The sequence below is a fragment of the Numida meleagris genome, chromosome 10, assembly GCF_002078875.1.
Source record: "Numida meleagris isolate 19003 breed g44 Domestic line chromosome 10, NumMel1.0, whole genome shotgun sequence".
NCBI classification, from domain to species: domain Eukaryota; kingdom Metazoa; phylum Chordata; class Aves; order Galliformes; family Numididae; genus Numida; species Numida meleagris.
The window spans coordinates 15,442,461-15,465,911 of NC_034418.1; the positions used below are offsets into that span (position 1 = coordinate 15,442,461).

At 42.3% G+C, this 23,451-nt stretch overlaps 1 protein-coding gene across 3 annotated transcripts; it reads left to right on the top strand.

Annotated features, from left to right (window-relative positions):
* On the top strand, positions 808 to 22,545 carry HSD17B2 (hydroxysteroid 17-beta dehydrogenase 2). 3 transcript variants are annotated; one of them, XM_021408864.1, is made up of 6 exons: positions 808 to 1,147; positions 10,821 to 10,974; positions 15,452 to 15,664; positions 15,823 to 16,008; positions 18,614 to 18,751; positions 19,845 to 22,545. In XM_021408864.1, the coding sequence occupies exons 2-6, from the start codon at positions 10,893 to 10,895 to the stop codon at positions 20,201 to 20,203; spliced, it is 978 nt and encodes a 325-aa protein (XP_021264539.1). In that variant the 5' UTR covers positions 808 to 1,147; positions 10,821 to 10,892; the 3' UTR covers positions 20,204 to 22,545. The 3 variants fall into 3 exon arrangements, with proteins under 3 accessions (XP_021264539.1, XP_021264538.1, XP_021264537.1); XM_021408863.1 differs by lacking the exon at positions 808 to 1,147 and adding an exon at positions 9,959 to 10,041; XM_021408862.1 differs by lacking the exons at positions 808 to 1,147; positions 10,821 to 10,974 and adding an exon at positions 11,055 to 11,397 and having other exon boundaries at positions 19,845 to 22,542.

A 23,451-nucleotide genomic window follows, 5' to 3' on the forward strand; every position in this document is an offset into this window, starting at 1 on the left:
TCAAGTTCGGGACTGAGAATAACCTGTGATCTCCTTTACTTCTTCTTCAACAAAATAACTGTTTATGCTCTCTTCATATGTCTGTGTACTCTGCAGTCCTCATATATCTCCCAGTTTTCAGAATGAGTGGTTGTTAATCTTCATAGCCTCCATGGAGATGAGCAGAGTCTCGAGGGACTCTTAACAGCTGCTCCTAAGCATTTCAGTCTAGGTATCTGAAGCAAGTGGTTGCTCCAGAGATATTGATCTGAAGCTCCTTCAAGCCTGGACCTTTTTTTTTTTTAAAAGTTGTCATTCAGTGTTGTAGTTAAAAAGCCAAGCTTTAGCCAGTCTTGTAGCTTTACTTCGTGAATGATTTCAGTAATGCAGAGTAAACACAGAGACTCTAAGGGCTAAAGTGTTGAGCACCTTCCTACCTGAAAAGTTACATGCTTTAGAGGTGAGTACACTGAGAAACATCTGATGAAAAGACAAGCAAAGTGTTCTTGAAGAGATTTTCACAGATGTTTTTTACTCTCAAAGTGAGGAGGACAGGTTCTGGAATGCAGTTCTGAATGTCTTTAATTCAGTCACTTATAGCAAGACTTCTCATAAGTTAAATAGCCAACTCCTTTGGAACAGAATTATACACTTATGTTTCAGTAATTGTCTGATTTGTTTTCAAGCGTGATTCAAGTGCATCCAGCTGCCCTGATTTACCACGCTGATATGGCTTCCCTGGTGTAGTAATTTATAATTTAATTTCACTGTCCATAGGTTTGCAGAAATCTTACCACGTAGCCAGCAACACCGAGATGATGTCAGCCAGCTATGAATCATTGGCACTGAACCTCCAGCTGATGGTTGGAGATACCACTTTGATCATCTGGAGGGATCTAAAGGATGTTCTGGCTTCACAAGATAATCGTGCTATACCATATGTAGAACAAACTGTAGGCAAATGTGTTCTTTAGTCTGTTTCTTGTACTGTGCTAATTTTCTGCAGGTACTGGTGCTGAGAGTGAGAAGAGATGTGTCAGCAAGAACTCCCAAGCATAAGCTCATAGCATTTCTGTGGCACTCTATGATTCTATGATTCTCAGTGGAAGCTAAGGAGAAAAGGAAACATTTGCTGAGGAAATGTTATCCGTCTTCAAACCTACTTCTGGTAGGTCCCTGGAGGTTTTCAAGAAAAGAGTAGATGTCACACTGAGGGACATGGTTAGTGAGCATGGTAGTGATGGGTTGATGGTTGGACAAGGTGATCTTAGTGCTCTTTTACAACCTTAATGATTCTATGATTCTATGGTGCTTTCATTTTCATGAGACTGTATTCAAGGTCTAGGCAGTGGTCTTCCACTTGTCTGGCTCTTGCAACATCAAGACAGCAGAGCAGGCACTGGCTTAAAAATGATTCTGCCCATTTTAGTTCTGTAATTACCTTGAAAGCGTTGCAAAAATGACCTAATTTTGCAGAGGAAGGATTAAGCAAGAATTTGAACATGTAAGTGAAGGAAAGTAAAACAGCTTCAAAAAGGGATGCAATCTCTTTCTTGTTTCAACCATGTTTAAATGAGATAACCTCTCTGAGGGTTACTTAATGGCATCTTTGTAGTTAGAGTAACACTGTTTTCTTAACTTTTTGTGAGGTTTTTTTTTATCTGTTCTGTGGAATTAATGATTGTAGAGTTCAGAATTTGTAAATATTTTATCATGGCCTGATGTATGACTTTATTCTGAACCATTTCAAACCAGGTGGTTCTGGCATCAAACTGAGTTTTCCTTTGAAATGGATTTGTTCAGAACCCAAAATGCTGAAGGGTGTAGACAGATACTTTGGCAAAGCAAGATTAATCCCCTATCTCTATGGTGGGGTAAACTTACAAAAGTTACAAAGATGAGCTAGTTGTAAAATGCATTTATCTTCTGTGCAGAAGTCTTTTTTGGACATGTTTTGTCCTGGAACAGTAACATGAAGGATATGTTCAAAGTGGGAGCTATTCCATTGGGAGCGTGCAAGAGTGGAAATAATGAAACTGACTGCAAGGTATTCTTGCTGTGAATTTTCATAATTAACAGAAGTGTAGGTGCAGCATCTGGTTAAAACAAATTTTGGCTTCTCTGCATTTGTGAGAGAAGGAAAATCTGAATAACTTGGGTTCCCAAATACAGGATTTTTTGTTCAGTTTTTGCAGTAAAGGAATTCTGACCAAGCTTTGCATTTATAGTATTTACTCTTTATCTTTTAAGGAGTATTCAGCCAGTTGAAACGTGATTCTTGCCAGTTGTCCTGGATTAATTCCAAAATATACAATAGCTTAATTCATTGCTTGCTGCAGGTATGTTTGTATAAGGATCAAACATGTTGTGGACAAGCTGTAAAAATTGAAATGTTCTACTGAATGACTTAGAAAAACAACATGTCCTAGTAACTGAATCTTGTATAATGCAAATTTTGCATGCCTAATATGCAATCTAGAAGTTACACATGCACACACTCAAATCGTGCTGCCAAGGAGTCATCCACTAGCTGAATAAAATGACATACATAGAGCAAAATTGGTTAATCAGTTTACATTTTCAGCTTTAACAGCTCTCAATCATTAGTATCATAAGAATGTCTGTTTCAGCAGTTGTCATTTTAGCACTTTCTAAGAGAAGGCGTTATCTAGTAAGAATCGTTCCCCAGGTCTATCACTGACATTGCCTTTTAAAAATATTCTGGGAAATCCTGGGAAAGCAGTTTGACTGGCCAGCAAGAGTCCATTGAGTGCCCATTTCATTAATAGAAAAGCCAAACGGACTTCACTCTTTGTGTTTCTCAGGCTGCTTTGTCCTGTCATGTGATTAATCACATGTAAGTAACACATGTGACAACTTATCAGGCAGAATCATCCCACCTTCCATCATGTGTTATCCGCTTATGGAGAAAATGCCTTCCTTAATTGCTGAAATGACTCAGAGTTTGTGTTAATAAGAGTGCACTGTGCAGCCAAACTCTCCTTGTGTTGTGTTTGCAAAGGAATTGTGCTGCTTCTGCCTTTCCCATAAGGGTTTGGGTGTTGTCTTCAGAACCAAAGAAGAGCCTCACGTTTATGATGTTTAGATTCCTGCCAGAGATGGTATTAAGGTTATCTAATACTTGCCCACTTTTCCATGTACGTTTGGGTGCCTCATCTCCATTTGCCAGTTGGAATAGATCTGTGGGGATGAATGACTGATAGATGACACATAAGCCATGAAACACATGGAAGCGAAATTATGTTCCTAAATACACAAGCAGATTCCACGTGCACAATTTGGATCCCAAAGTTCGGCCAGTATCTGCCAGTTTCTGTCAGTCCTTCCTGTGGTCTCATTGTCATGACCACTTTGAAAGCACAATGCCTCTCTCTTTTCTAGAGTCATCTTCTGGAACAGTCTCTCCTTATTTTGTACAACTTACTTAATCGTTTAATCAAAAGCAGTAGTAATCATCAGTTCTTTGTCACCGGATAAAAGGGCAAGAACTTTTACACTTTTGCATGATACTGGAATTCTAATTCAACAGCACCAAGATAGATTTGACCCGAGTTTTTGCTTTATTTAAAAATAAAATAAAAACCCTGTTTAAGGGAAGCAAAAATTGCTCATAGGCTGGTACTTGCAAATCCTGGTTTCAGTCTATAAATTGGATCATAAAGTTAAATTGAAAAAACAGAATATTTAACAAGTAACATAAAATCCTTGAGAATTGGAGATACTCTCTGCTTTAAAATGTTATAACTCAGAAAAAAAGAAAATTGAAAACATGTATGAGCTCATTATTAATAGTAATCGAGATATAAAAGCTGCCTTCGATATCTGTGCATATCACTGTGAACTTAATGGAAACCATCTCGTACGACTGAAAACTTCCCTAAAAACACATCTGGAAGAGCTGTTAGGTGTGCACTATCTAATTATATTCCAGCTTGTTTGAATATAAATCCTGTAGCTGGGAACACCCTCAGGTTGTGCATGTTCCAAGAACTGCCCGTGACTTTGCTGAGGTTATTGCCGTTCGGCAGTACAACTCAGCTCAGCAGCAAGCTGCTGCCTTCTGCTCACTGTGTGCATCCTGCATTTCAGTTCCCTTCCCAGAGACATTTGTTCGCTGTAGAGGTGATGTCCTGAGTTGCAGCAAATGGAAAAAACAAACTGACGTATCACGGAGAACAGGTTCTCCTAACACCGTGGTCATTGAGATAGGATAATGACGTGGGTTATAGATTGCTGTTAATTGTAATAATAGTATTCAGAATCTTCTATATCTATGTTCTGGGGACAAGATGCAGGACCTGTATGCCATCTGACATTTTTGACAAGCTCTCCAGAATTAATCTGTCTAGGAAATGCTGTGCTCAGCTTAATTATGGAAAGGCTGCATCTGTGTTCAAAGCTGTTGAGAGAGATGGAAGAAAGTAAAAATGTCTACTAGGGTTGATTGACTGCTTTCAGCCTGATGAATAAAGACAGATGGTTACTAGTTATTTTTCCTTAATGGATTCTGGAGCTCCATTTGGTGGATGAATTAAAGTTATAGGTCCCAAATCTGCCTTTCAAGCTACATGTGCATAGCCCTTGGTGATTCAAGCAAAGTTTGCATGCGATCATCCGCAAGAGAGGCTCACCCTAAGGCTTTCATATACATTCTTTAAAAGCAGATTTGGACTGAAAATTTAAAGCCATGTGACAGTTTACAGTATTAATAAAACAAATTACAAAGTATGCAGAGCTCAGGAATGAATCCCATGCAGGGGGTGATTTGTTTGGTGCACGTGTACTTACTCCCATAGAATCTGTCCCCCTCCTGGGGCTTGGCTGTGTTTTAATACTGACTGCAAAACATGGAGATGTCCATAGAAGTTGCACTTGAAAATTGTTTCAGCTAGAAAGTGCAGGGAATAGTTTGATGGTGCGGGTTCATCTGCACGAATCGATCAGCATGCACATGGCTCAGATCTGCGTGGAGGAGGTCTTTATGACAGGCTCTAATTCTGCAGGTTTGCACATTTAGATACGTGCATATGAACGTTTATGCCATTTACTTGTGCATGGACGTCAATGTTTATTTTTAAGAATGCACATAAATGTTTGTGGGTGTGGGTTCTCAGGAAATGTTTAGACCTAATAAGTATTTGGAGCCTTGTTCAGGAAGCTATTAAATCATCTGATTAATTGTATGTATGTGGATAGTCACAGTGATTTTAATGGGATGAGATACAATTGCATCTAGACGATTTTTGAGTCAGGATTTAAAACCTCCTCAAAACAAACTATCTAAGGCAGAGAGTATAAAAAAGAAAAACAAAACAAAGTGACACTGATTATACAGATTTTCCATAGTTAGCCACTTGTCTAAAGAAAAAATAAAATTTAGCTAAAATACTGCTTGCCATACATCCATCAAAACCTCCCCCAGACCCCGAAAAGGACCTTGAGATGTCATCTAGCCTGTCCCCTGCTTCAAGGGAGGAACATTCATCACTGACAGCGAGCTGGTCTTGTCAGCAGCACTGAGACACGGATGCAGTTCACCAGCAGCACAGGCACTGCCGGAAAGCCATGGGAATGCCCTTCAGATCAGCAGCATTGAAGGAGAAATGGGTGGCATTCGGTGTGTAGCAAACACGTTCAATCAAAGCAGCAATGTAAGTAATTGATTAAACACAGACTGAGGTCATGCTTCCTCAACGGGAAAAATACATGGCTTTGTGTTCCCAAAGTGAGGGACTCGTCCTTCGAGTGGCAGAAAACAGAATGCATTTGGGGCAGGTGGCACTTTGTCATGGTTGATCACTTAATGCTTTTTGAATCATCTTTCATTTTTCATCTCATTTCATTTCCGTGTGCATCTCAAGGAGTAGCTGATAGAACTCTGGAAAAGCTAAAAATGAGTGAATTCTGTTTTGAGAAGTTTTCAGGAGTATGCAGATGGAAGGAAGGTGTGTCACAGATCACAGAATCATCAAGGTTGGAAAGACAACCAAGACCATGCAGTTCAACCATGCTGTAGGGCCCAGATTCCAATGGGAACTAATGATCTACCGTGATCACTGGAGGCCCTGCTCTGCTGGGACTGCTGAAGTCTGCAACTCCATCACTAATGTTACCTATCTTAGCGACTCCATTTGTTCACTCTTGCTTTAATCAGACTTTTGATGATCACGTATGCCTGATTTTTTGTGTGCCTCCCTACTCACATTAATGAATTTAATTGTGGTAAAAGTTATGTGTCTTTTGCGTGGATAATACCCAAATATTTGAAAGCGTTTTTATCATCTACTGTTATTGACAAGTGTGGAAAAGGTTGGATGTAAAACAGATATTTCTCCCAACATGTGGGTTTGGAGACATGCAAGAGGAGAAGTTTCAGAAAAGAGATGCAAAGAGTATTTTTTGCTGATGTAGTGCTCATAGGGTCTATATGACCCATGGTTAAGAAGCTCTCCAGAAGTAAGGTGAGGGAAATTGTGGCTGCATTTCAGGAAGCACTGGCACAAAAACCAAGCAGACTGTGTGAAATGTGGAAATTGTTGCATTCTGGGCACACAGATTCTGCCATTAACTTCATAAGGGCAGTGATAAGGAAAGGGAAAGGAATAGAGTTCATATAATAAAAATCTAGTTGGGAAAACAAACTGATCTTCCAATGCAGAGTACAGCTTATGTTTTTACTCATCCTACACTGAGGCACTGCTGTCCTAGGCAGGGCTGTGCAGTGTACCAAAGGAGATTCTAGGGAAGACTCTGTTGCTGTCAGAGAAGTGGGCTGAGATAAACTGATTCTTTTCTTCTTCAGCACTGATGGTTCAGTGAAAGCCATTTTGTGTTAGTGGTGACAGAAGAAAGGCAGGCAGGTGTCATTTCTCATGTGGATAATGTAGGGATGATTCCTGGCTGACTCCCTGAAGATACCCAATTGCCTTTTTTTTTTATTATTCCATCCTCTTTTGGGAAGATAGCAACATTTTCTTTGATAAAAATGACTTATTTTGGAAAGAGTGCGATCCTCTTTGAACTGTTCTTGAAAGAAACAGAAGAAAACATTCTTTGCAAATTATTTCTCTGATTTAAGATGTTTTGTCTATTGCAGAAAATCTATGAAGGTTGAATGGAGTTCATGCTAATAGCAAAGCAGAACTTATAGCCCATGGCTGTATGGCCTCCTTTTCACAGGTACAGCTGCTGCAGGCTCTGAATTCACATCAGAAATTCATTCAGGCTGCAGTTGCTTCTTTTGATGGTCATATAAAGCTAAGGTATGCATTGTGTGGGTACCTGCCAGAAGAGTTTGTAAGTCCTGGCTACAGAAGTTGTTTGCTCTGAGGGTCTTATACTTGAGAAAGTAACAGGAGATTTATCTGGGGAAGTTGTTGTAGTTATTATTAATATCATAATCATCACTAGCTTTCGCATTATTAGCTTTTGTTGATGAGCTACACCTGCTTCTTCACTGCCACAAGATCTTCAGGAATCACCGCCTATCTCAGTCTTTACAATTAAAATTACTGTGTTTCTAAAGACAATATCTCCAGTAACTTAGAGGTATTTCTTGCTTTTCCTTAATAGATACATACTTCATTCTACAGGAATAATTTTCCCTAAGGTCTATTAATCCAATAGTTTGACGACAAAGGAGAGCTTACACAGCATTATTTCCAGATGCTCATAATCCTTTTTTTTGCACTATTCAGTATGTCTGTGCTTTCAGAGATCTTAATTCACAAAGGTACTTGGCTACACTGCTTAGCTTTAGGCGGTTGAACAGTTCTGTTTTCTTTACTGGGATAAGTGCTGTGTTTTGAGTTGAGTGCATGAAGAGACAGATAACTTGCTGAAGGCAAAAGGTTATCTCAGCCTTTATGTAGGAGTTTGATGGTATTAGTAAGTACAAAGTCTTTTTGCCCAAATAAGTTTTGTGTAGGAAAGTTCAATAATTTCCATATCTAGACTGTAAGCCTGAAAGTGCTCATATAGCCATCAAAACCACCGAAATCCACATGTATGAAGTTACACGTACAGTCTCAGAAGCTGAAGCTGTAGTCAATCAAAGTAAATCACTTCATATTATTGCTACTCATATATATATTTACTCCTGAGCAACACCTTCCTGTCTTGGTTAATGATTGATTTGGTGAAACAAATTCCTGAGTATTTTCCACTGAAATTTTTTTCCAGACAAGAACTGCCCTGCAGAATGTGAAATGCAGCCACAAAAGCGCACAAAGCACACGAAGCAGGGCACTCAGCAGTGACAGGCATGGCACTGCACAGCTGAAAAACAAAAAGGCTGCATCAGCAACCCAAGTAGAACAGGATTCTGAGATGAAATGGAAAACAGAAGGTTTCTGTGGGAAACTCCAGCCTGTACTGTGGCTGGAAGAGAGAAAGGGAACATAGTGATTGGATATGGAGAAGAAGGGTTGGTGCTTGCAGATGATGTATTTCACATTGCAGCTGGGACAGAAGAATATAAACAGAAAACAAATGCTGGATGTAGCACCTGGCACCTCTGGATGAAGGGCAAGTGCTGAAATGAAAAATGCTGATGGATATGTGTGAATATGAACATTTGCATTGGTTCATGGAAAGAACAGAAATCAAAAACACAGGCTGGTGCCATCATGCTGAAAAATACAGCGCCAGCAGAAGATGGTGAAAGAAAATCTTAAACAACCTGGAAGGAAGTCCATTAAAATCAGAGAGGAAGTGATCTTAAAAAATAAGATGGAGTCATTGAGTGGATGCCTATGATGAAGTTCCCACAAACTGGAGAGGTGTCTTGGCTCTGTCCTGGAGAGAAGTCTTCTGCAGTGATAATGCACAGGGTGAAACATGCCACGATTGTAGTGTTCAGAGAAAAGCAAGCAGGATTTGAACTCCAGAGATTCTGTAACTACTGGCCAGTCATGTTGCAGACTAGCACGGAAGGACTGTTTTCCATGAAAGGCATCTTCTTTAGCCATCGCTTAATTGCCCTTCAAAAATGATCACTTAACATGAAGATTTGCATGGTGGGCATGCTTGAGCCCCACTTCTATTCTGCTGCTTGGCATCGGCATGGACTGACTGTGGAAGCAGCGTTCAGGCTTCAGCACAGAATATGTAGGGTTCTGGGGCGCAAAGGGACAGGACACTGAGCTATTGTGTGATGGCTCTGCAAGGCTGGGAAGAAAGATAAATATCCTGGCAAAGAAAGAAGGTCAAGCTTAGCTTGAAATCAATTAGCCCAAATCCATCCAGTTTGTGAGATGGAGCCCCATCCTTTCCAGCAAAACTGTCAAGAAGGAGAGGAGATAAGGACGAATATTCACAGCGTAAGAAGGCACGGCACAGAGAAATAGGAAATGATGCAAACTCAGTTGCAGTCCTGTGTTAATGAACAGCTGTGAGGAGCAGAGACATACGGAAATCAAAGAGAGGAAAGTGAATGCTTTCTTGAGATGGACGGGAGGCATGAGATGATAAAACTTATCTCATTGCAAAAATGGTGCTGGGAAATCCTCAAGCAGCAATCTGCCTCTGCTGGTGTCAGAGAACATGCTGAGTGTACCTCACATGGGTACTCCATGCTAACATTTCTCAGCCATTTCTGGATCATTCCCTTACTTCAGTAGCGACTTGTCCCACAATGTGCACCACGTATGCATTCACGTATAATTTGATTCCCCCACTACTGGGTGAGCACGTGGCCAGCCTCATTAAAAGTTGCCCCAAGGCCTTCAGTGCTTATATCTTGCATTCAAAATACAGATTCAGCATTAATTCAGACACAGATCCCCCACTCATTCTGCACCTCGGTGGGTGCAGACAGGAGTTGTGACAGCACAATGCCATGCCAAAACCTGAGCTCGTGTATCCTCCAACATGAGAGCAATGCTTTAACTGCTGTCACAGCAGTGGTCACCTAAATCACACTGTAAAGACCAGTCAGCAAGGAAAAACAGAATTCTCCAAGGAAATCTTTATGAAGAGAGTAGGTTAGAGCTGACTTAGGGACCACCATGCCAATAAAAGCAAAAGCAGCAAATGGCAGAGGTGAGTGAGAATAGCTTGCACTTTGTGCACGAGTGTTGCAGTGGAGGGATGAATGGATAAGTGCTCACAGTGCAGGGAATGACAAGCAGATCTCTGGGGTAATGTTCCTTTAAGAAAGTGACCTCATCTCTAATGTAAACTGCATATAGGGGTATGTAAACATTTTTACTGGCTGTAAAAAGTTATAGTCAATAGATTTACCATCCCATAAAACCGCAGAGGAGTAACGGAATGGAAACGTGCCTGTGTCCCGTGCTAGGGCTGCGCCCTGTGCTCCCACCTCCCAGTGTCTGAAGTAGGGCTGTCTGCAAATAGCTACATCCTGTGGGCTGGTTGTGATCTCAGACCAGTTAGCAGGGATTGTTAAAGGGATAAATGTGCCTGAACTGCATTTCATGCCTTGTAGCTGGGTGACTGTTACAGCACTGTCTTTTCTTCTTTAAACAACCTTCAGAGTACACCACGATAGGTGTCGATCTCTCAAATACAGCGAATCGTTTGCATGTGTGTTTTTGGTTTGCTTTGGGTATGGAAGGGATGATTCTTGCCTTAATCAAGGTTAACGGAGCCGGGCTGAGAGCTCCCCACAGGTGTGCCACGTGTCATTGCTTAACGAGCTGCCCTCGATGGCAGCACCACCTGTGCCATCCTTCCCTGAGACATCCCCATCACAACCAACTCCTCGGAAACTACACCCAAAGTTTTCATACAGGACCTTTCCTATAAAGAAAGCAGTTTATTTTCTTCTTCTTCTTCTTCTTCTTTTTTAACCTCTCTAGGGAAACTCACTGTAAGGACACACAGAACATATAGCTGTGATTTTTTTCCCGAAGCCAAGTGCTTGCTGCATCATGTCCATTCCCACTGCTGTCAATCATTACCCAGCCGGCACATTATGCAGAAGGTGGAGCTGTAAGGCAGAAGGAATAGAAGGTAAGAAAAGCCAGAAAGCTCCTGCTCGTTAAAGATGCCAAGGGTGAGTGAGATTATGTCAAACCTTTACAGTCCCCTCTCCATGCCCCACCCCTCACCCTGCCCCTATATAAGCGGGCTGCAGCCAGCAGTGCCTGCCTGCCTGTCTGCCTAGTGCCTAGATGATGGATGCTCTCCCCAGCAGCCCCTTGGGATGGCTCTGTGTGGCCATCATTGTGCTTTTTGGGCTTTGTTTGGCCAAGAGGAGCTGCAAAGCCCACGTGCTGCTCCAAAGTGTGCTGCCTGCCTTGCTGGGACTGCTGTGCGTGGCTGTGCTGGGCACGTGCTGGGGGCTCGTGGTGTTCTGCAGCACATGGCTCAGCTGCTTGGCGTACCTGGGTGCGGGGTCACTGCCTGTGGGTGACAAAGCCGTGCTCATCACAGGTAAGGGGCTTGGGGCACAAAGATTGGCTCTGCGTGGAGATGTGCTGGAAAAGTTTCTGTTCTTCAGGCTAGAATTCTCTGAAATGCATGCTTCTAGGCAATGCTTCTATTTCCTTCTTGTTTTATTTGCTTTTCCGGAGAGGTTTTCTTTTTTTCTTTTTCTTTCTCCCCCGATTCTGAACTTAAGTAGAAAAGCATCTTAATAGATACCATTATTTTTAAGTGTTTCATTTAATCCTTACAAGTAGCTTTTAAGATATGCTTGTGAAAATAACTGGTTGGGGAAAAAAAAGCCCATGAGAATACTTATGATGGGCTAATTGTTGAGGAGAGACATTAATTTCTAGGAGTCCTTAAAACACTCCACTCACGCCTTACTTCTGTTTACTTCAATTTGCTGCACTCAATACTGAGGTACCGCTGTCTTCTGATGTGCTGTGTACACTGTGCCTCTATTTCAAGGCATTGCTTTGGTGCTGTATGAAACAAGGTATGAAATCATTTGGGAGTGAGTGATTTGCCCCATTGGCAAGGGAAGCTCAGAGGTAATGAGTTTGTTCTGTTTTAACATTCTGAGCTACTGAGAACCTCCTTTGGTTTTCAGGGATGGCATCTTTATAGTTTCGTGGTTCTACTCGTGTTTCTTCTGAAACTTTCAGTGTTGCTGTCTGTGTTAATCAGACTTCTGAACTGGAATGCCCACCTACTCGTTCTTGCACTAACTTTAAAAAAAAAAAAAGCATTACTTTTCTATTTTTCCCTATGGAAAGCTGAGTCAAGTTGCTTTGGATGATTGAGCAATTTATTGCAGCATTTCACTTTGCTTTACAGGGACTCCTGGAGATGATTTAGAGCTTCTCAACAGGCACTGTTGTGGGGATTAAATACAGAATTTGGAGAGCACAGGGCAAGCATGAGATCTCCTCTTCTCCTCCCTCAGTCAGGATGAGGAGGGGCACTGGGCATGGGAAGGGGCAGCGCTGCTCTCTGCCCCGCAGCCACTCAGGCATCTCCCTGCCTTTTGTGAGCTGGCAGATCAGCACTTCTTTAGGAAGCACTTCAGAGTTTATCTCCAAACAGCTGGAGTTAGAGCAGTACCAGGCAGGGAAGAACCCTGGGTTACGATGCAGCAAGCGTGTGTTTTCTTTGTACCTGTGCTGCAACTGTCGCAAACAAATGCAAGTTCAGACACCTCTGGCAGCTGCAGAAGCTCTTCTGGGTCTCTTTGAATCCAGATGGTATGCAATCAATCAGACCCTCCCTCAATCAAAATGAAAGATTTACTCAACACGATTCTCAGTTGCCCTGTCTGCAGCACTCACCCTCCTCACCCCCCTGTGGGAGCACACACAGGTGCAAGGTGCCCTTAAATCAATTTTAGGGTCCTTTTCTTCAATTTAGAAGAGACCTGAGGCAGGCATTTCATGGGAAATGATTTCCCTGCACCTTCCAGCCCTGTGTGGAGTGCTGCAGCTGCCCTGTATTGCCCATGGCTGCCTCTGGCCAGGGCACACAGTGACCTCAGTGCTTCTCCCTGGGCTTTCAGGCATGGTTCTGGTCCTCTCTGATGGTCATCGTGTGCTGCTACGTGTAACTTACACCAGCAACTCGCCAGCCTCGTTATCCAAATGCTCCTAAACATGAGTAGCTGCAGGTGTGTGAGCAGTCTGAAATGCTGATGAAACATTTCCATTGACCCTCATGCTGGGACTGAGTGCTTTGTTGTCCTCAACTGTGGCCCTGGGCACAACTGGGTTTGATAGACCCAACTGAAAACAGAGCTGTTGTGAAGATGCAGAGTAGCAGGACTGTGAAATTCTTGCCTTGATTATTCTGTGTTGAGTGGGATGAACTTCTCCAGCTCACTTGGTCTTTTCATTCCTGGTGTGTGCCCTGTGTTCCTGATGCTCAGGGTGAGTGGAAGAGAAATTCTTAGTAATGACTCTGTTGCAGTCTGTAGTGACTCCCTCTCTTAAAACAAGTTTTCTAATGATTCATAAATGGCTATTTTCTTCATGGGGGAGATTTCTAATTCCTCTGCTCCTCCCCAGTTAAAGCTGTGTTGTAGGGCTTTTTCTTGTGGAATATGCAGTTCTGCGTCTGTGTTCTTACTGAGGAGGATGGAAGGGTTGGGATTTGAGCCAGAAATCTGATTCTGAGTAGAAAAGAGAGACAGAACACCCCCACACCTCCGCTTACCCAGAAATCCATCATGTCATTGGGATATCTGCAGGCCTCCTTATGTTTACGAGGGATTTCCAGGAATGTAGATCTGTTCATCTCTTCTCTTCCAGACCAGGGTCGTGAGAAGTGAAACATGATGGATTTCGTGGTCTGGTGCATTGTCAGCAAATGGCAGATTTCAAAAACACCAGAAAGCATTCTTTAAAGAAGGGATTAAACAGGGCACGAGTAATTTCTTTCAACATGACTGATCCAGGCATTGAGTACATGTTTCTTTCACATCACCTGGAATTAATTTTTTTTTTCCATCTTTAGTACTAAAGTCTCATTTAGAAGGCAAAACCCAGAAACAGATCTAGCACAAGTTGAGATGAGTCTCTTTGGCAGTCAAACTCCGTTGACTGAGTATTTTGGCTGCAGGAGCTGGCCCATTATCAATGGCTGTAATACCTGCCTCTGTGTGCTGGAATCAGAGATAAACCCTCATACCTTTCTGGTAAGGTTACATGGGAAGACTTGTGCACCTTCGCAAATGAGGAAATGGCAAAAAGCCAACAGGAGTCCCATCCCTTTGTCTCACATGCAGGTTTCCACCCATGCTGCAAATGGGTTTGGAAGTTGAGCAAGGAAGATGGCTGTTACAGGAGGTAGATGGGGCCTGGCATAGCTCAGATGTTATTGCACAGAAGCATGCGGGCAGCAGAGGAGGTTGCAGCGTGGTACCTGAGACCTGGGGGTATCCCTGCGTAGCGATGTGAGAATTGCGTTAATTCCTTAACCTCCTCATGTCCCTCCTGATCTTATCCCTTGTGAAATTCCTTGCAGCAGTCCCTATAAACTCCTTCCTTGTTGCTCGCAGAGTCCTCTGTCGCTTTGCTGAAAGCCTTGGTGGGCAGATAGATGAGATGCATCCTCCCTTGCTGAGGAGCTTGGGCAGAATGGAAAATAGAATTACAGCAGGAAATCTTTAAATAGCAGCAGCAAAATACTATATCAAATGGAGGAGACTTGTGAATCAATAGGCTTTTGTTAAATGTTCATCATGCTTACTTAGTGGGAGGAACTGCACGAGTCTGACTGTTGCTGTGTACATGTGTTAGTGGTGCATTTGGCAGTTTGTTGCTTTATATGTAAATATAAGTGTTTACAGTACAGAGTTTGGGAATAAGTCTGATGATAGAGAGGATAAAAGAAATTCTGATACAAGTTTGCACAAATTAAATAGCTGGTGTATGTTGGTTTAGCCTAAAAATGCCCTTCTGGAGCTTCCTTAAGGCTTGAAAGCAGCGAGTCCTTTTGCAGCTGAAGACAAAGTTGCCTAGCTTTAGCTTGGTGTTTGCCTGCGGCCAAAGGTGTTTATCAGAATGTTCCAGGTGGTAGATATTTGAATAAAACAGCACAACTTCCTTGAATTAAGAAATGTAGCTCAGATTACTTGAACTGCAGTGCTCTATAATTGCTTTGTCCATCTGAGATTTCACTTTAAAATCTGGATTTTCTTTTTTTTTTTCTAGGTACTTTATTATCAGGTTTCAGTTTGAGTACTTGTATTAAATCAGCTTGTGGTTATATTTCTTCTGTATGTATGGGATGAGCCTTAGAATCTCTGTGGGACAGCATAAGCTGTTGCCCTCAGCTCTGAGTGAAGAGGAGATGTTCTGCTGGTGTTTACTGGACACACAAAGGATCAGCTCCTCACCCCTTGACACTGAAACGTCCCTTCCTGCTGTCATATGCATTTCAGTCGTTTCCTTTCATCTTTCCTTTGGTTACATCTGTGTGCGATTCCAATGAGCACCTCCTCCCTCTGTGTTAGTGATGATGATGGCTTAGGACTGACAGACTTGAAGTGTCTCTTGGATTCTTTCAGGAAGCGACACTGGGATTGGACACGCACTGGCCAAATACCTGGATAACTTGGGGTTCATTGTGTTTGCTGGGGTCTTGAATAAGGATGGCCCTGGAGCTGAGGAGCTGAGGCGGACCTGTTCCCAGAGACTCTCTCTCCTGCAGCTGGACATAACCAATCCCACCCAGGTCAAGGAAGCCTACCTGCAAGTCTCAGAGAAGGTGCAAAATACAGGTACAGCTTCTGTGGCATTGTATGGGATACTAATCTACTTATTTAGAAGCTATCTCTTACCTGTTGGCCTCATCATGTCTTATGTATGTAGGTTATTTCCACCCTGAAGCCTGTGGGCAGCCAAGGCATTTCTGTTTTTGTTTTTTTCCTCTTCCTAGGGCTCTGGGGAGTTGTGAACAATGCAGGCATTCTGGGCTTCCTTGCTGATGGTGAGCTGCTGCCCATGAGCACATACAGGCAGTGCATGGAGGTGAACTTCTTTGGGGCTGTGGAGGTGTCCAAGACCTTCCTGCCACTACTTCGGAAATCCCAGGGGAGGCTGGTTAACATGTCCAGCATGACAGGTGAGCTGAGCAAAAGCACCAAGCGAGGGTCTGGTCCAACAGGAAAAACTATTCACTTCCTTGGCATAAGTGCTGAGGAAGATGTTGGTTGGTCTCATTTGTAAACGTGCCTAGGGAATTAGTATTTAGGTAATCAGTGCAGGTTTCCCTTCTGTTGGGTAGGCTGTTTTCAGGAATGAGCCCTTGGAGGAGAGTTCAGTATAACTAAATACACTGCTATATAGAACTATAAAATTCTGATCTTGTGTTGTAGGTGCTGTGAGTGATAGTTCTGATTTTCTTCCAGGAAGGTGGGTAACAAAACACAAATTTTTCTAGAACACATTCTAGTAGAAGTCTGCCAACACCTTGGTTTGTGCACCCTTGAATCACACCATGGCGATGTGCAAAGGTTTTCTGACTTAGGCTAGAACAAGTATTCTTCCACTTGAGCCTTTGGCTGTAACTAGCCTAACTCAACTATTTTTTCATACATTGGGTTAAAATTAGAGTAGAAAGCAATTTTGGGTAGTTTATGATATTTTCCATATATTTACTAAATATGCCTTTATAACATAACCTTCTATTCTAGGCTGACAGCTGAGTCTAGGATGTAAGAGTGGAAGTAATAGCGGTATCTGGTAGCCAACAGCTGAGGAGCAGGAATGCTCCTTTGAAAATGAGACCTGCTAGAAGCAGGATGTCATGATGCTGGAAGGTGTCCTTGATGACCTTCTTAAGGATTTGCCGTATCACCTGCTTCCCAAATTTTCCTTTGCCTTGTCTGCTTGGACTCTCACTTCTGTGCAGTTTGTGTCCACTTGGGCCCTGCTGTACTGCCAAGGTGTTACCTTGTGCTCATGGCTTGCCTCCAGGATGTGGCATCAGCCTGGATGTGGCATTGTCATCCTCCGTCTTGTTTTCAATTCCGGGGATGTTTTTGTGCCTACAAACCCATCTTTACAGTTCATTGCTAACAATTAAGTGATTAAAAAAAAAATTATTAATGAGGAACCATTCTGGTACTAATCTGTCCACCAGCCCTTGCTAGCTCAGAATCAGGGCAGATCTGTTTTCTGAGTGCCCAATTGAAGCTTGTAGTTCAGGTGTTTTGAGGCAGATGTCTTGATTCTTGGCATGAATCCCCAAGCTGTCTTGCAGGGATAAACAGAGCGCTTCCCTGTGCTGAATAATTTGCTGTTAGAGGAGTTAATAATGACCTTGCTTAAACTATAGGTGTTCACAGATGTTCTGATTTGGGTGAATAGCTTCCTCTTAACATGGGGTCTGAGGGTCCTTTGGTAAAACATTAGCAGAAAAGTTAGTTAGGTCTCATTGTGCTGAGCCTATTCCTGCCTGCAGGGAGCTACGTTAACTGGATTTGAGGTTACCCTGACCTCAGAAGGAGAGCATATGTGATTCAATTGGCTCAAACCAATTGAAACTCATTTTTTTCAGATGCATACAGGAGAAAAATTAACGTATGATTGGCCTGACTTCTTCAAAGGAATGATTCTACATGTGAAGCTCCTGTGGTATCTTGATTGTCACAGTACAAAACCCAACAAATGGCACTAGTGGCTTATTAGAAAATCCACCTATACTGAAGTGTTTTCTTTTAAGAGCTTCAAATACATTGAGACAAAAATGTTGTGTCTGAAATGGAGGCTGTCCTAGAGGTTGTACTGGGCTCCCCATGCAAGCAGGAGTGGTGTGTCTGAGGAGAAGGGAATACAGTGCCTTGTCCCTTGGTTGTGATGCTCTGGTGATAATGCCAGCCTTGTGCTGCAAGGGGCTGAGCAGGCTGGCAAGCAGCTAAATCCAAAGATGCTTTGATTTCTTCTGAAAGTGGAGAAATACCAGTCTTCTGTCATTTTTAGAACGGAGAAAATATCTGTATTTGGAAGGTATATTTTCTGGAAAAGCTTGTAAACATGGATTTATTTTAAATCACCTGCGATTCTAGATGTTTTCTACCTCTTCCATCTGAACAAATGCTGCTGGCATTGAAGCAGTTGGTATGTAACTGTAGGTAGGAGACCTGCTTCCATGGCAGGTGATGGGGAATTCTGTCACCCTGGGGCATGGCTACAGCTTGGGTTTGCCCCACAGAGCGTTTCCTCACTCTTCTCTTGTCTCTGGTCTTTCTGACACAAACTGGAAGAACTGGAACTTGGGTTGGTTTTGTAAGGCTGAAGTTGAGATTATTTGCTCTGTTGTAACTGTAGTTTATAATAGGAGATTGAAATTCGTGCTAGTGACAACAGGAATAGCAGTATTAATCTATACTTTCACTGTTTATATGAAGTAAAGCATTATCTGTGTTTTGGAAACCAGCAGTTGTATTGCATTTGAGGGTAAAGAGTGCTGCAAATTACACTTCATGTTTTCTGCCATAGATGATATCTTATAAGGAGTTACTGAGCATAAATGCTAAAGCAACTGCTAATTTACAGCTCACACTTTTTTTAACCTCCAGAAAGAAATGATTCCCTCACTGACTTGTCTTTAACCTCAGTGAGAGCCACGTAATTCTGGCTGTGCTATAATCTTCCTTCTAAATCACTGAAATAAAGGCTGGAAAGAGCTAGTGTTAAGCTTTATCATGTTTATATTGCTCCTGCAGGAGGCATTCCGCTACCGAGGTATGCTGCATATGGAGCATCAAAGGCAGCTCTGTCCATGTTTTCTGGAGTAATGAGGCAGGAGCTTTCCAAATGGGGAATCAAAGTTGCTGCAATTCATCCATCAGGCTTCAGAACAGGTTGGTGTTTGACACTTTGGATCGTTCTTGCATCTTTTTTTTTTTTTTTTCCCCTGCAGTCCTGCATCCTCAAGCAGAGCCCTGAATGACTCTGGGCAGTCTCCTAATTCTCATGTTGATGGCAGAAATTAAGATGTGCATTTCTTTGACTGCTGCTCCCCTCCAGGTCTCACATCTCATTCCTCTGCCCTGGTTCACAAGGCAGAACAGTTTGCTTTGGCAGTGTTTGAGCAGAGGTCTGCATTAAAGAATACCGGAGTCTTGTTATACCTTTCAGGTGATAGGGCACAGTTTGTCTTCAAAACCACTCTGTACCTTCCCTCTGTTCTAGTCGGGGAGTAAAAAAGCATGCTCAGTGCTACCCAAAGTTGTGGTGACTTCATAGAGAATTCCTATCTAAAGCAAAACATGTATTCTTTTCATAAAACCTCTCTCCCTTGAATGCCTCCCCTCCTGTGTGACACTGTGCTCTGGCAGCATCCCCAGGCTTTCACCTTCAGGAATCTGTTGTGCTATTGCCAGACTCCTGGATGAAAACTTCACGTGTCAAAACAAGTCCCAGTGCTGGAGATGTACATATTTATTTAAAGATTGTCTTTATTTTTAGTGCTTAATTCATGGCAATAAATACATTGGAAAGCAATTGCTTTCATTCTTACATGTGATGAAAATGAAGTGTTTTTTAATCTAATAAGTCTCATTCTTCATGAAACAGCTTATTAAAATACCAGCCTCACCCATGAGAGAGGCACTTGGCCAACCCAACTTAATCTTGCCCATCTTAGTTTGCCTCTTTCTTTCAATGAAATCTCCTATTAATAAATACTAATTAGAAATACCTGTTTAAAAAAAGAGTAAGGACAGAATGACAAAGGAAGGAAAAGGTACTGACTCTTTTGAGTAGAGCTGGCAACAGAATGGTGTATAAATACCATGCAGTTGTAACTAACCAGATGTTCTGAACTGCAGAAAGAGCAAAATGACTGTGCATCAGGGCTCATTGGTGGGGAAGAGCTTATTGCCTACTGATCACAGCTTAACTTCTTTCTAATCAACCCCGAACTCACTTTCAACCATGGCGTTGCTCCTGCAGGTATCCAGGGCACACCCGAGCTGTGGGTAAAGCAGGAGAAGGAGCTGTTGGAGCACCTGTCGGTGGATGTGCTGCAGGACTATGGCAAGCACTACCTCCTGGGGCTGAAAAGCTACCTGCTGCGCATCCCCACATACTGTGAGGACAACCTCTCCCCGGTGCTGAGCTCCATCCTGCACGCGCTGCTCGCCAAGCGACCGCACGGCTTGTACACCCCTGGCAAAGGGGCTTACCTGCTGCTCTGCATCTTCTGCTACTTCCCACTCTGGTTCTATGACTTCTTAATTAGTAAGTCGCTGGGTCTTGAGTCCATCCCGCAGGCACTGAGGACATCAGAAGCTGAGGGCAAGGACCTGTAAGGTATCCATTGGCATTTATCGGATTTGAGATCACTGTGGAAAGAACTCTGTTTTGGGACGCTGCTGATTATTGTACTGCCTTTGCCATATTGAATTTGTGTTGCCTTGTGAGTGGAGTGAAATCTTTGTGTTAAGAGCAGTGTTCAGGAAAAGTGGTAACAGAACAGAAATAGCAGACTCCACAGATGTGGTCTTTCTGGAGTAACTGTAATGGTTCCCTCTTTGTCTTTGGTGTAAGTTATCTCATGAAGTTATATAGCCTGTCTGTTTCAAAAAGCACTGCCAACGCATGGACAGCTATCTAACCTGTTTTTTAATAAATCTTTTAGTTCACGACCTTTCTAAACATTAGAAGAAGCTGCATATTCCCATCACTAGAAAGACTTATAAATGTTTAATGCACATCCTTTTCACTGCAGCTTCAGTATTCCTTTCTCTTTAGTTCTCTCGCTGTTGGACCTGAGAAATGATTGACTTTTTTTCCCCCAAGTTCTGTGAAGTATTGTTCTGATGTTTATGATGTATCCTCTCAGGACTGAGCAACATAAATAGTATGGGGGGTGAGAGGAAAGAACAAAGACGGGTGAAGATCTTCACCAATAAGCCAACCATCTCTTTCCTACAGTCTATTAATAAAAACAGTGAAATTGGCTGCTAATTTCATGTCGCTGTCTTGGTTGCTCTATTTTGCCTGTATATGCTTGTGCTGCTTTATCTGTAATCATTAGTAAACTAATTTCACACCTTCTCTCTAGACAGTACTTTATTTGGTTTTGTGGTTAACAAAGAATTGATGATTTTGTTCATCTTTTTTTTCCCCCCTGAACACTTGCCTGTTCTTCCTGTGTTTTCTTAAAGGTTGCACTTGTTGTCCTATGAGTCTTGTACTCTTGGTCACTCCTCCCCTGCCTCCATTTGTGGTGCCAGGTGCCTCCCTGCCCCTCCTCTGTGTTCCACAGAACCCCCGCTAACACCTGAAGTGGAGCTGTACTCCTATTTTTCCTACCTTGTCCCCTTTTTAGCACCACTTGGCTTTGTAAGGCTGTGATGTTCTGGAACAAGCCCCATCCCCTAAGTTCCCTGATCTTGCCATCTGTGTCTTGCTTAACTTCCTTTCACATGATGGAAATGGAATGCTGTTATGTTCTGGGCTTTCACTATAGGTGCATTTTTCCTATCCTGACATTCTCATCTTCTGTCATAATCCTACTTGCATTACATAGTCCTGATCAAAATTCAATTAAATTTGTGTCTGTAATACTTCTGTCGTGTACCTTGTACAGAAATACCAGACTCTATGTGCTCAGAGGATGCTCTGCAAACGTGGCTCGCTATTTCAATTTGTGTCATGGTTTGGAAATCCTCCTTTCCTGTACATCCTGTTGTTATTATTGCTTTTTTTCTATGGTGGCTTACCTCCTTGTGGGTTTATATCAGTCCCACTTGTAAACTTTTTTTTATGCCCTCCTTTCAGGAAAATACAATTACAAATGTTCCTCTCTCTCAGGAAGTCTGTGACTGTTTCAGTCTCTCTACCAATTTCTACCTTTTATTTGTGTCACAAAACTTTTTAACCTGATGCTAAAAATGTATAATAAAATGGATTGTTCTGACTTTTTGGTTCTGTTTTGACCTTGTACGCTACTGGCAACCAGCACTACAACCAGCGAGGCTGAATCCTGGCTGCTTTCAGAGTGAGGGAACTGCCCGACACCCTGTCTTGTCTTGATCCTGGATGGAGGTGGTTGTTTTCCACTTTGCATCCAGTTGAGCTGTAACTTGGATTGGCTGGAGTTTAGCCCTTAGGTGCTCACAAACATTATACAACCCCAGTTCCCCTTGGCAGCCTGTTCACTGTTTTATGTGGCAATCTTCATAATAATCCTTAATCACTGCTGTGTTACTTGGCAGTGGTTATAAAATGTAAATTTTTCTCTCCTTCACTTCCTTAATAGGAGTATTACCTTGTGTGTTGCAGACCTATTAAACTAGGCATTCACGTGGAAGATTTGATTGTTATTTTTAAATTATTTTAACTTCTATTTGTCGGGAAACTATATTCTAAATAGCAATTTTACACCTCTTCACCTAATGACGAAGACGATTTAGTGAGTCCCAAACGATTGGGGTATCAAAGATTGTTTGTGTTTCATTCCTATAGGGATCTTACTTTGTCTTTTACAGATAATTTTATTGTAACATATTATTGAATTATTCATCATTTAACAGGTTGCAACGTTAAAGGTGATTTTTTTTTGTTGTTGTTGTTGTTAATGGCTTAACTTCAGAATAATCCAAGCTGAAAATGGCTGATGGCTGTGAGAACAGGAGAATAAATTATGGGAGTTTGGCCAAAGTGCTGGTGTCTGTATTAAAGCTGATGCAGCTCCTGCTCTCAAGAACCAGTGTCCAGGTGCTTTGCTCCTTCTCTTCCTTAAGAGACTAAACTTTTTTGTGGGTGGGAGGGTAAAAGAGGAAATTGAAGCATTAATTTAAGTAAATAAACCACCATAACTTGGGCTTGTTTTCAAAGACAAGTCTAATGAAAAGCATCAGAAAACAGAAGAATGTGGCTGCAGCCCGACAGTGGGATTAATAAATAATACCCTAAAATGTCACTCACTAATCAGGTAAGTAAATATTAAAAGCCATATGTGTACAGTTGAAAAGAGGCTATATGCGGCAGAAGTCATGATTAAAAAAATAGGTTTTTATACATCTCCCTCAGCTCCAGCCTCTGGAATGCAGGTTGTGACTGAGGAGTAAATGCTACCTGGCACACCTCTGGCTCCCACTCTTCTAGTCTGCACTTACTTCTCTGGCTCACATCTTGTCTTGGTTAATGCGAGCAATTGATTTTAAGATATGTAGCCTTGGTGAAATAAAAGGTGGGTTATAAAGTATTTTTTTTTAATAATTTCTTTATTCTGGTTCCCTTTGCGGGCCCCCATCAGCCATGTCTGATGCGTGCTTCTAGTCTTGCACTGCAAGCTGGGGAAGAGCGGTGAAATGTCAGGTGTTTTTGTTGTTATGTAATGGGAGAGAGCCCTGTTGAGGGAGATTTGGTGGCCACCTGCTGAGGGGCCATCTCTGCACCTCTAGGAGCTTTAATGCATGAGACTGTCTGTGTGCCTGGAGATGAGGAAGGCAGCTGTCAAAGTGTTGGGAGTTACGGTGTTCAAATGAGGGCTCTGAAAAGGCATTTGGGGTCAGGTAAAACTGGTCGTTTATCGCCCCAGAATGGAGAG